Below are 13,532 nucleotides of genomic sequence, written 5' to 3'. Positions count from 1 at the left end.
TTGTGGGGGGCCGGACTATATTTTGAAGGAAAAAAATGAACGAATTCCTATGCCCCACAAATAACCCAGAGATGCATTTTAAATAAAAGCACACATTCTACTCATGTAAAAACACACTGATTTGCGGACCGTCCGCAGGCCGGATTGAGAAGGCGATTGGGCCAGATCCAGGCCCCAGGCCTTAGTTTGCCTACCCATGCTCCAAACTTCCTGCCTGCAAGTAGATACAATACATTTATACAGAGAATGAGTCCTCCTCAGGTTGAGTCACAGTGATTCACCATAGTGATTGTGGAGCTTTACAGCATTTCTCAACATTTCTAGACTGCTTTACTGCTTCCCTTTACTGCTTCTGCTCTCAAATACCTTTGTCACATGACAGAACTTATGAAGGGGGGTTATCGGTTTGTGTGGGTTTTTTGTTCTTTTTTTATCATGTATCCTGTGCTTTTATGTTGTATTTTTTATGTTGTGAACCGCCCTGAGATCTGCAGGTGAAGGGCGGTATACAAATTTACCGTATTTTTTCGTCTATAAGACGCCCCCATGTATAAGATGCTCATTATTTTGGGGGACTCAGATTTAAGAAAATGGGGGGAGATGTATCCGTGTATAAGATGCCCCCTAATTTTTGACATTTTTTAAAGGAAAAAAAACTGATCATATAAATGGAAAAATACGGTAATATCATCTTGGCTGGTTGGTTGCAGATGTTAAGACAGAAGTTTCACAAATTGGAGTTTTTTTCTGGAAAACACACAGAGGAAAAGGAAGACATCGAAAAAAGTGAGACTATTGCAAAGTCTGCAGAGAAGGTGGTATTGTGCCTGATTTGCATTATAGTGACCCTGCTACAGGTAAGTAGCCTAACTATTGCAGTGAAAATTTGCAACAGCTTGTAATACAACTTGGACCACAGCAGGTTGTATCACATGGTTTTCTCAAAGTATTTTCTCCTGTACGCCACAAAAGGAGACTAGCAAACGGTGCAGAAGTGTACCTTCAGTGGCTGATATATTCAGCCTAAAATGATGTGGCTTTTTTGTTTTTGCTGTAGGATGTTAAACGAAAAATGGTACATCAATCTTATAAGAAACAGGTTCAAAAAACTGGAAGAGCATTGGAGCAACGCTGTCTTCACATGAGAGGAATACTGACTAGAAAACTATCAGACCTGGAGCAAACTTGAAGTGTGCTTATTTAAAGAAACACCAACTGAAACACCAGCAGAAATTTAGGCAAGAACAATATTGGCAACAAATCTTGGAACAATTGATGGCTTTGCTCAGAGTGCTTGGCATGCAAAACTTGCCATTCCATGGTACAACTGAAAAGTTGTACAGTGCTGCCAAATGATTTTTTTTTTTGAAGTTTGTAGAATATCTTTCCCTTTTTGATCCTATCATGAATGAACACTTGCACAGAGTTAAAGATCAAGAAACAATGGTTCACTACCTAGGAAAAGATACCCAAAATTACTGGTAGTTTATACAGCTTGTTAAGGTAAAGGGATCCCTGACCATTAGATCCAGTCGTGTCTGACTCTGGGGTTGCGGCACTCATCTCGTGTTACTGGCCGAGGGAGCCGGCGTACAGCTTCCGGGTCATGTGGCCAACATGACTAAGCCGCTTCTGGCGAACTAGAGCAGCGCACGGAAACGCCGTTTACCTTCCCGCCGGAGTGGTACCTATTTATCTACTTGCACTTTGACATGCTTTCAAACTGCTAGGTGGGCAGGAGCTGGGACCAAGCAACGGGAGCTCACCCCGTCGCGGGGATTCGTACCGCCGACCTTCTGATCAGCAAGCCCTAGGCTCTGTTGTTTAACCCACAGCACCACCCACGTCTCTATACAGCTTCTAGCAGGTGCTACAAAGCAGAAAATTTTAGCACATGCAAAGTCAGTCAAATACTACTCAATTATCCTGGTCTGCACACCTGATATTAGTCATGAACAAATGACCATGATTGTACATTATGTCCATCATGTATCGTTGATGACAAAGGTTTATCTGGAAATACTTCCTGAGTTGAAGCTAAGGCCCTTGTTGATGCAATTTGTAAGTTCAAGTTTGTGGTGTCCCTAGTCACATGGTAGACCATCTTAGAAGCAAGCTACTACAAAATAAGGAAGCTGATTTAAATTCAGCTGCAAGCCAATTGCAAGTGACCAAGAATTACCTTCTGGGCTGCAGGTGCGATGAGCGTTTTTTTAAACAAGTTTTGATAGATGATACTGAGATTGCAAAGGAACTAGAAACGCTCCCAGACTTTGAGACAGAACAAATTGGATAAACGAGAAAGAAATGGCAGCTTGAGTATGAGGCCCAAGAAGAGTCACTGTAAGATCTAAAGTACAAATTCAAAGCAGTTTTCTGCATTGCTGTCTTAGTCATGGCCATACAATCTGTTAAAGAGAGATACCAACAGCTACAACAGTATAATACCCTATTTGGCTTCCTTTATTATATATATATATATATATATATATATATATATATATATATATATATATATATATACACACACACACACACACACACACACACACACACACTGTACAGTACAGGCTGCAACCATTTGTGGCGTATCCAATTGACATGCAATTGCCAGTGCACAGGTCCTTTTGGACCTGGAAGAAGCAGAACAGGGATGGAATATGGTGGAAGAGAGGGCAGAGTGGGACATAACAGGCCGGCATGTGCTTATGCATGCACGGAGGGGGTCAGGAACAGAACCTGAATATACTGAAATATACTGAAGATATACTGAATACTGAAAATATACTGAATATGTACTTAAGGCCTGTAAGGATTTGCAAAAACCATTGATGCACAATGGAAACAAAAATATTGATGCTGAAGATCTATGCTGTGAACTTACAGCAGTCGCTCGAAGACTCCCAAAGTCCATGTTGCCACAAGGAATGCTTGTCTTCATACTACAACAAAAACTCCTGAATAGTGCGCCTAATGTTTCTGTTGCTCGTAAGATGCTTCTCACACTTCCGGTGCCAGTGGCAAGTGGTGAACACAGCTTCTGAAAGCTCAGACTTATATAAACCTGCACACTCTGAATAATATTGCAAAAGAGACTAGTTGGCTTGGCAACTATTACCAGCTGAACATGCCCAAGCAGCAGCACTTGACCTGAAGAAATGGGTGAGAAAATTTGAAGAGGAAAAGACACGCAAAGTGAGATTTTGATGTGCCTGGAATTGAAACTTTTAAGAGGCTTAAATTTTAACATCACAATTAAAAAGATTATTCAGAATGATTTGTGTGCTAAAACATTTCCTATTGTATTTGAGAAAGGTAACCAAAGATTGTTGTATTATTTATTATTGCAATTTAAAATAAATTCAGCAGTTTCAAGTTTTGTGCTTTTCATTTTTTCTACAAGAGAACTGTTTTTGAAAATTGCACTTTATTGATTGATTGATTGATGGATGGATGGATGCAGCGTGGGAGGAATGCAAGTAGTTACGTCTTCCCTAGAGTGTAAAATAGTCTGGCACCAGCACTGAGGCCACCTCCCATCCATCCAGTCTAGGGAACCACCCACTAACAGTGCCACAGTCTTATCTGGATTGAGCTTCAGTTTATTGCCTCTTATTAAGCTCATTACCAAGGCAAGAAAATGGTCCAGCCTTTCCACTGACCCAACTGCAGATGTACTCCAAAACTCCAGATGGCCCCACTCAGTGGTTTCATGTAGATGTTAAGAAGCATAGGGGATAAAACTGAACCCTGAGGAGCCCCACATTGAAGGCTCCATGTGGCCGAAGAGCACTCCCCAAGTACCATCCTCTGGAAAAGACCATCCAAGTAGGACCAGAACCACCGCAAACCAGTGCCATTCACCCGTAACTCTGACTGTTGCTCTAGAAGCATACCGTTGTCAGTGGTGTGGGCAAAACATATTGCCTGGATAAACCTGGCACTGTATTGTTTCTGATTGCATGTGAATGAATATCTTTTTGGATGTGATTGCAATCTTCTGTAAGACACTTTGGGGCTATAATGCTGGATAAAAGTACGCCGCATAATTAAATGCCATCAACTATTATATCCTTCCACGCCATCTTTCCCAGGATGGGACTGGACTGGACAACGGCAGGCCCCATCTTATTATCCACACTATTTAATGTCTACATGAAATTGCTGCGGGAAGTCATCCAGAGGTTTTGATTGTTGTAAGCATTCAGATGGCTCCCAGCTTGGCCCCCCCTTTTGTTCCTAAGCCCAAGGATTTCTTAGTACACAATCAGTATCTGGAATCATTGTTGAACTGTATGTTCATAAAGGAAGTTACACTTAATCCAGGCAAGGACACCTGCCTAGTTGGCAGTAGGAAAACAGGTGCACAGTGCTCTTCGGAATGGAGGCGGGGACCAGCAGTGCCGCGGCACCGTCTGCGAGCCGCAGGACCCTGAGACACCCCAATGCTCCTCTTGGGGTATTTTTGGGGGGGTGCGTCACCCTAGCGCTCTTCCCCAGAAGCTCCGCAAAGCCAAATCCGCCATGTTGCGGGAACCCAGAAGTGTGTTTTCTTCCAGATTCAATCACATTCCATCAGAATTACTGAGATACCTTTTAGCATTCACTTTTGTTTAACTTATCATGTGGATTGATATTGAATCTCACACTGATTTGAGCCGCTCTGTATTTCTCCTCGTGGAATTATACCCATTATAAACAGATTCTGCTTTATCTTATTCACTGTGCAAAAAGTTGCCCCCTTTTAACAGCACAGGCATGAATGGACGAGTAAGAAACACAGGTATAGGCCGAAGTTTTCTGTGCATGTTCACTGAATGCACACCTAAAGCACTTCAAAGCCATAGTAGGAAAAAGCTCTTCTAGAATGGAGCGTCTTATTACTATCTGATGGTAAAACAGAAAATGGCTTGATATCCAACAACTGCACCCCCTTGCATAGAAAACCCCACCCAGTGTGTGTACTGCAACCAGTACACCCACACAGGGTCTTATAGAAGCATCAGAAAAATCTAAAGTGAATCCATATGCAAATAGGTTGAAACTGGAGGAAAGCCTTCCATTAGTACATGTTTTCGGTCTATTGTTATTACCAAAGCCTCTGCATTTAAAATGTTACGTTACTGTTCAAAGGCATCATCTTTTTTAAAATGGAAAATATTATTAGTGGCAAAGAGGAGACGACAGTATCTCCTTTAGAAAAACATGAAAATCAGCTGCATAGTCTTTCCGTAGAATTGTTTGCCTTTGAAGAGGACATGCAAAGGATTTAATATTCTTTATAGCTCCACTTTCCTAACCCAGAATATGCCAATGATCCAGCCTAGACACACCCAGTGACTTCCGCGCATGGAATGATTACAGCAATGGTTAATAAGGAAAGGAATGCAGGAGGGAGAACATCAAAATGTATCTAGCAATCTTTAGTAGACTATTGAGAAAGGGAAAGACAAACATATTCCTTTATTCCCCAGTGTTGTTACTTGCATTGGTGCCCCTTGGAGCAGGATGCGCACGATTGACTTCTTGTATTATGAGTATGGCCAGCCCTACCATTAGACACATTGAGAAAACTACTATGAGCAGCAAATACTATGGGACAGCAGAGGCAGCCCTCTCAGGTGTTTCTCCTAAGCCAGGGATCAGCAAACTTCTTCAGCAGAGGGCCGGTTCACTGTCCCTCAGACCTTGTAGGGGGCCGGACTATATTTTTTTTGGGGGGGGGGGGAATGAACGAATTCCTATGCCCCACAAATAACCCAGAGATGCATTTTAAATAAAAGGACACATTCTACTCGTGTAAAAACACACTGATTCCCGGACCATCCGCAGGCCAGATTTAGAAGGCGATTGCGCCAGATTTGGCCCATGGGCCGTAGTTTGCCTATCCATGTCCTAAGTTCATCAGTTGTTTCCCACTGTTGTGTATGCCCTGCAGCCAGGCCTGCACCCCCTATAAACTAGCTTGCTGAACTCAGGTTCGGTGGAGGATGCTGATCTGTTGCTGGTGTTGAAATGAAACACAGCTGTCTGACCAGTCAGCTTCTATAAGTGGAAGGGGCAGCGGCATTTCATCCTTTGACTCAGGCAGCAAAATGTATTGGGCCACTGGGCCAGCCCAACTGGCAAGAGTTGCCACATGGACTTAGACCCAGCTCCAAGGGCTCCCAGATAATGGAGAGTACTTGGGTACTTTTTGGTTTTGTTACTTTTCTTTAAAAAAAAAAATCACTCTTGGTCACTTTATTTTAAAGTACATATTTTAGGTAGTTGCCACAACAGCTGCTTGGGTCCTCTGCACAGACACTCTGGTAGCATGAGTCTTCTTTGCAAGATGATCAGTGAACTCCTGATAAGGTGACTTGGTGAACACAGTCTCTTCACATGATCAGGAGTAAGGTAACTATAGGTCTTTGAGATGGCATCCAAGGTGGCCTTGGCAAAGTTGCCCAAGGTGGCAGTGCAGCCCCTTGCTGATGTGTAACAGTCATCAATACCAGCCATCATCAGCAATTTCTTTGGAACTGGGGCAGACACAACTCCAGTACCACGTGGCGCAGGGATGAGACGCACAAGTACGGAGCCACACTGACCTGTTACCTTGCAAGGTACAGTGTGCGGCTTGCCGATCTTGTCCCCCCCAGTAGCCTCTCCTCAGGGCACAATGGACAGCTTTGCAAGAATGATGGCCCCACAGATCGCGGTAGCAACTTCCTTGGAGCACTTGACCCCAAGACCATGTGACCATTGTAGTCACCAATAGCCACAAAGGCCTTGAACCCAGTGCGCTGACCAGCCCGGGTTTGTTTCTGAACAGGCATGATCTTCAAAACCTCATCCTTCAGGGATGAGCCCAGGAAAAAGTCAATGATTTCAGACTCCTTGATTGGAAGAGAGAAAAGGTAAATCTCCTCCAGAGATTTGATTTTCATGTCCTTGATTAGGCCAGCAAGTTTGGTGACTGGAATCCATTCTTTGTCTTCAGCTTTGCCCCAAGCTCCATGCCTTCAGCCACATCCCCTGCCACGGCCTCTCCCACGCCCTCGGCCTCCACTGCCAAAGTCTCCACGGAAGCCTCCCCTGGCAGCAGCTCCTCCACCTGCAGCTCCTCCTGCAGCACCAGCGTCACCCGCCATTTGGTGTTCTCGACTAGAAGCTTGGTTTTGTTTCTCTCCTTGTTTTAGACATGAAATTGCCTTGGTTTCCCTGGTTTCCCTACCAAGCACTAGGCATGTGGAATGTGTTTTGGCTGGACATCTTTTGATACTTGGAGGTCCCCAGTGGACCCGCTGCTAGCAACACAAAATAATACCAAGAGTGTGGGCAAAACATATTGCTTGGATAAACCTGGCACTGTATTATTTCTGATTACATGTGCATACCTTTTTGGATGTGATTGCAATCTTCTGTAAGACACTTTGGGGCTATAATGCTGGATAAAAGTACACCACATAATTAAATGCCATCAACTATTATATCCTTCCACGCCATCTTTCCCAGGATGGGACTGGAGTGGACAATTGTAGGGCCCCATCTTATTATCCACACTATTTAATGTCTACATGAAATTGCTGCGGAAAGTCATCCAGAGGTTTTGATTGTCGTAAGCATTCAAATGGCTCCCAGCTTGGCCCCTCTTTTGTTCCTGAGCCCAAGGATTTCTTAGCACACAATCAGTGTCTGGAATCAATGTTGAACTGTATGTGCATAAAGGAAGTTACACTTAATCCAGGCAAGGACACATGCCTGGTTGGCAGTATGAAAACAGGTGCGCGGTCTTTATCCACAGTCACTTCCACCCAAGCAGTTCACAGGTTTGGAGCGCTCCGGACCTGGCTTTCTCCTGGCAGGTGGCAACTGTGAGTTAAGAGGCGGCAACTGCGGCTTGTGCACTCACGATGTTCTTCTCAAAAAAGGTAAGTTGGGCCACTAAAACTTAATAATCCAATGAAGCTCAGTAGGATCAGGTAGGTGGGTGGGATGGGTTTCACTAAATTGGGAGTAACTCTCACTGGGGGTAATTATTTCTCTGTGGTTGTATATAGGATTAGACTATTACAGGAGCAATCGCTTTTGAGCAGACATTCATAGGATTGCACTCAGGTATGGGCTGGATGTGAGTTTTCTCCCCAAGCATCCACTAGCCAGCTTGGAGGAAAGCTCTTGGGTACAAGCATGTTTTGCAGACATAAAAAGCAACTAGATTTTTTTTGGCAGCTGCCTGCATAAATACCTATGCTATGCACCTCTGGAAGCAAAGGGACGCGCTTTACTAGCCTGTCTTGTTAGTAAACTGGGGTAAGGGGCTGGCGGCTAGTGAAGTTAGTTAGCCCTTGGCTGCGCGGAAGGTGGCTATCCACACCGGGCTCTTCCTTAAGCCTTCCAGACATGCTCGAAAGGAGAGAATGAATGAATGAACCTTCTTCCACAAGTGCTCTATATTACGATATTATTATGTTGGCTTCTAATTAGTTTGGTTACGTATGTAAATGAAATTATCACCTTTGTGTGTGGGGGGGGGGGGAGTTGCTCCTGCGTCTTTAACAACCAGCAGCCTGACACCGTTTAAATGAAGCAAATGTGCTTTTTTTTCCTGGCAGGGGAATATGGGATGATACGGAAAGCGTCGCCTCTTGCGCCGTTTCTGGGGGGACAGATTTCTGCTGGAAACAAGGCACCGGGAGCGGGGCAACTTTTTCTTTTTAAGGAGGTGACAATTCTGCGCGAAACTCAACAGCCCTCCTCGCCGAATTAAGCGGCTCTTTGCGCGTTAAAAATGCAGCGCGGAGCTCTCTGGGCTTGTCGCTTTTTATCTGTTAAGGTGGCACAACGATGTGCTCCTTCCCCTTTAAGGCTGGAGTTGGGCTGCGTGTGTGTAAGAGTAAGGGAAAGAGAGCGAGCGGCGGCGTGTCTCCTCCTCTCCGAGTGACACAGCAGTTAGATATGCCCTATCAGTAACTTCAAGCCCACAAACTCCACCTCTGACTGAGGAAACTGTGGGCTGAGGGAAATGTAGTGCGCGAAATGAGACAGACAGTGAATCATTAGCAAACTGCAACGCCAGGATGAACTTGTCGGGAACCTAAGAGGAGAGGGGAAACAAGCGCCGAGAGTCCCTCTCTCTTTCCCCACCTCCCTCCCTCCCTCCTTTTTTTTTTCTTTTCCTTTGAGCGCTGCTGGGTTTCGTCCAAAACAATCAAACTGGATGTAAAAGCTGGTGGATCACCAGTCCAAGATGCTTCTGGTTTCCCCGCGGGTAGATGCACCACGCATGGAGCCGCATATTCCAGTAAGTAGACTTCAGCCGGGCGGGCAGGAAGGAACGAAAAGTCTCGTTCTTAGCAAACGTCTCTTGGCACCAGGATCCCAAGAGAGACTCTGATGAGAGGGATTTAGTTCCTGGGATGGGGAAAGTGATCCTTCCCCCCACCTTCCCGATCCGTGCTGAGGTTGTGCGTAAAGACAACCGGGGCAGACGGGGCTTTCGCATTTTGGTGGTGACTTGGAAGCTTCTTAGATCTATTATTATTATTATTATTATTATTATTATTATTATTATTATTATTATTATTATTATTATTATTATTTACCGTCCAGAGTGCGCTTGTACGTCTGCGTGTGTCTATGTGTGTGTGTCCGTTTCGGAGTCCTAGTCCAATTTCTCGCTGTGCTGTGTTTGTGTTTTAAAATGGTGGTAGATGGAGATGATTTCTTGCCGTCGTGTGGCTCCTAGGAAAGGAAGAAAGGAGAGAGCGGGGGGGAAAGTAGGACAGGCTGGCGTGCCTGTGGAAGAAGATCGGTTTCAAGGGAGGCAGACAGAAGTGCAGCCCCTTTCCTGCATGTCTGGCTGGGAAGCAGCTGCCGCTGGCAGTGGGAGAAAAGAGGGGCGACGACGCGCTCAGCCCGCGCGCGCGCGCGCACACAGTTTTCGTCTCCCATCTGTGTGCTCGCCTGCCACAATCCCGGAATAGTTTTGTTCCTTAGGCAAACACACTGTGCTCGACCTACACATCTCCTCCCCGCCGTTCCACCCACCCGCCCCGGCGCTTTGGTAGGACGAGCAGTTTACAAACGCAGACCTTCCCGCAAAGAGCCCCTAGCTCCCAGCTAGGTGCGGTGATGAATGCAAAACGATACTTTTTATTGTGATGGAGGATATATTACGGCTTCCCTTTCGACATGAAAAATGTGTCTCAGAATCAAGTCTGGAAAGGAAGTAGTCGCTGTCTGATTTTTTTTTTTAAATTATTATTATCCTAGATTAAATGCTGACTGCACAGAAGACTTAATAGGATTAGGAAACTGCCAATACTCCCAGACCTCGAAGCTGTGGTGGTACCCCTGTGTAAACAGAGTCATACAGGAAGGCTTGTTTTAGCCTGATTACTGGGATGGGGGCTTTCCTTAAAACTTACACCAAACAGAAAAGCATGAATGAACAAAACGTGGTGGGGAGATGTTCTCTGAAAGTGCCTCCCATGGAGTGTTGCTCTATCAGATGCTTTAATAAAACGACCTGATCGGTGGGTACCTAGAAATCCTAGATCATTGCTGTCTCACTTTCAAAGGTGAGAAGTGTGAAAAATATGTTTATGTCAGAAGCTTCCTTACATTACCGTTTCTCTTCTCTCTCCCCCCCCCCCACGAAAAACAAAGAAACCACCACACAAGTTTGCGACCTCTTTGGGGCAGGGACCCTTCCTGCGCTCCGCTGTGCTCTCAGTGTGATGCACCTTGGTGGAATTATATTAATAAAGATGTTAAACAAACTGTCAAGTGAAGCAGCCTGCCAAAGTTACCCTGCGGGGGTAGGGGTGGGGGTTTCTGCAAAAAAATACAAAAGAGTTACGTGTGACTGAAAAGCTGTCTTCCGGCATTTTAAACACTAATTAGTCCAAACTCTTGACTGTGTCTTTCTTGCCTTGTGGTGAGTTCTTCCTTGTTGTTTCTTTTTTTTTTTAAATCCACCCATGCTGACTCACTTTTTTTTTTTTTTAAGTATTTTGATTTCTCACCCTGTGATTAAGAGGTGAGGTGGAAGGAGCCACTTTGCGGGGTAAACAAGCTGCTTGTTGTTGATTGGGCTCTCCAGCTGTCTCCCTTGTTTAACCCAGAGGAGGAGGAGGAGGAGGCTGTTGCTGTTGCTGCTGCTATTGCTATGTTTGGCTGATTAATTATTAGGCTCGCTCTTCTTCCTCCATTACAGTCTTTGACCCCCTCCCCCGCTAAATTAACTCACCACCCTAGTTGCTGGGACCCCCCTCCTCCCCCAATAAGAGACTGCTGGGGAAATTGCGCGGGGGGGATTTGTTTGGGTGGCCTTTGGCTGCTAGTTAGTCTTATATTCCCAGGGAGTACAGCATGCTTTTGTTATGGGTTTACTAAAGGGGAAGGAGAGGGGTGTGTGTGTGTGTGTGTGTGTTGGGGGGGGGTGTCCTGTAACCAGGGTGATTAGGGGGAGAGTATCCCTGTTTGGAGCGGAGGGAAGGAGGAGGAGGGTGGGCAGTTCTCCTTGGAAGAAGCTTTCTTTTCAGAGTCCTCCTCCTTCCTGGAATAATAAATTTAAAAGCTGCTTTCTCTCTCTTTCTCCTTCTCCTCCTCAGCAGGCTGAAGCTGGGAAGGGAGGAGAGGAAGGGAGGGGAGATGGCACAGCAGCGTCTGCAAAAGATCCTGGCGTTTGTAACAGGAGATTAATAGGTTGCAGGGGAGAGTCTCTGTTGCCATTCTAGCACGACCAGCTCTGTGCTCCCCCCCCCCTCTACGATTCGCAAAGGCTTGGCGTGTGGGTGTGATGGGGGCTAGTATCTTTCTTTTTTTCTCCTCCACCTCTGACAATTGAAAACAAGGCAAGAGTCTTGCCAGCTTTGCAGAGATGGTACCCAGAGGAGCTTCTCCCCACCCCTGCACAAGAGGTGGGGAGCATGACCTCTTGACATAAACCCCTGTGTGTTCCCATATTTCCTTTGCCTGTAAGATTTGCAAAGGTGGAGATTAATGATTGGACTGATAATAGGTAGGTAGCCGTGTTGGTCTGCCATAGTCAAAACAAAACAAAACAAAATAAAATAAAATTCATTCCAGGAGCACCTTAGAGAACAACTAAGTTTGTTCTTGGTATGAGCTAAGTGTGCATGCACACAAAAGCTCATACCAAGAACAAACTTAGTTGGTCTTTAAGGTGCTACTGGAAGGAATTTTTTTATTTTTTATTTTGTTTGGACTGATATTGCTATTCTTCCGCCACCTGTCTGGAAGGTATACTCTCTGCTAAAGTTTTGAGAGAGGGGACCAGGTTGCTTGCCTACCTGTAACACCATTGGCTTAAGCTAGTCTTCCTTCTTTTCCTGTTCTTCCCGTTCCTGGCTGTTCTGGTTATTGGGTGTAAGAAACAAGAGGCCATGGCTCAACATGGAAACCACACTTTATACAATGCCATGTGCTGAATGATATGTGATGAATAAACTGGCAGGTGTCTGCCCCAAAGAGCTTACAACTGAAACTGGGAAAGGAAAAAGGCAAGGGTTATTAAGTGAACCATTGCCTCCTTTGCCCTAGAGAAGGGATGCAGCACCTGTGCTCCTCCGAATGTTGTCTGATTGCTGTCATCACTGACCATCAGCAACTAGGGCTGGAGACTGGAGATTCTGGAGGATCACAAGAACTGCGCCGCAAGTTCAGAGGCTCTGAGGTCAGATGGGGGAACCTTGGCTTTGACTGCCCATGGGTGAAGCAATACAACTCTGTAGAGCTGGGCAATATATTGCCCAAAACCAGTTTGAAGTTCAGATTGTGATATCAGTTTCATGATTTTTGACCTGGCCTGGCAATATATCACGAATCACGACATGTGTGTGTGTGTGTGTGTGTTCCATGCAAAAATCACAATGTGGGAGATACCATGAATCCAGCCAATGCTTCTCTTGATTCCTGCAGCCCTGTTAACTCTGCTGACTCAGCTCTCCCTTGTCTCCTGCAGGGGGCAGAGAATCACAAAGTCAGGTGTTGGCAAAAATCACGATGCAGGAAAAACAGTGAAGGCAGCCTCCCCATATATGGCTCCATCCTTATTCCAGGCATTGTGATATATCAGTATATTGCAATGTTTAGCTGGTGATAAATCACGATGTTGAAAACCAGATATTTCCCAGCCCTATTCTGAACATGCTCCAAAGTGTGTTATAGGCTTCACACACTCAGAACAAAACTTAATGTTGAAATGGGTTCTAGCCTTGGTGAGTTGATCAAATCAAACCCAATAATGAGCCTTTCTAACAGATAGTTCTTTATCTTATGGCAAGATTCCCAAAATTGACTGGGATTGCATAGCTTATTTATTTCTGAGAGAATGAGCCAGGAAGTGACCATGTTTTCTTTCCCCCCACTCTTTGCAGTACTGGTGGAGGGGAGTCAGGGCTGCAGAATTTACTCACTCTAGCTAGCCTGACAAACCTGATCACACCTTCCTGAGTTAAAAAATAAAAATCCACCCAGCAGAGAAGCTCACTCACCTGTGAACTGAAGAGAATTCCTGT

General features: G+C 45.2%; 1 protein-coding gene and 1 pseudogene across 1 annotated transcript in view; one reads left to right on the top strand and one right to left on the bottom strand.

Annotated features, from left to right (window-relative positions):
* Nucleotides 1-6,223: 6,223 nt before the first annotated feature.
* Nucleotides 6,224-7,136, bottom strand: LOC117040330 (annotated as a pseudogene).
* A 1,754-nt stretch (nt 7,137-8,890) lies between these two features.
* MAMLD1 (mastermind like domain containing 1) overlaps nt 8,891-13,532 on the top strand; it is a 126,941-nt gene continuing 122,299 nt past the window's right edge. The window contains exon 1 of the mRNA XM_033137071.1: nt 8,891-9,289. Coding sequence (XP_032992962.1) covers nt 9,236-9,289 — 54 coding nt within the window. The 5' untranslated portion in view covers nt 8,891-9,235. The remainder of the gene's footprint in view (nt 9,290-13,532) is intronic.

Source organism: Lacerta agilis, chromosome Z, assembly GCF_009819535.1.
Source record: "Lacerta agilis isolate rLacAgi1 chromosome Z, rLacAgi1.pri, whole genome shotgun sequence".
Taxonomy (NCBI): domain Eukaryota; kingdom Metazoa; phylum Chordata; class Lepidosauria; order Squamata; family Lacertidae; genus Lacerta; species Lacerta agilis.
This window is presented reverse-complemented; position numbering and strand designations above follow the sequence as displayed.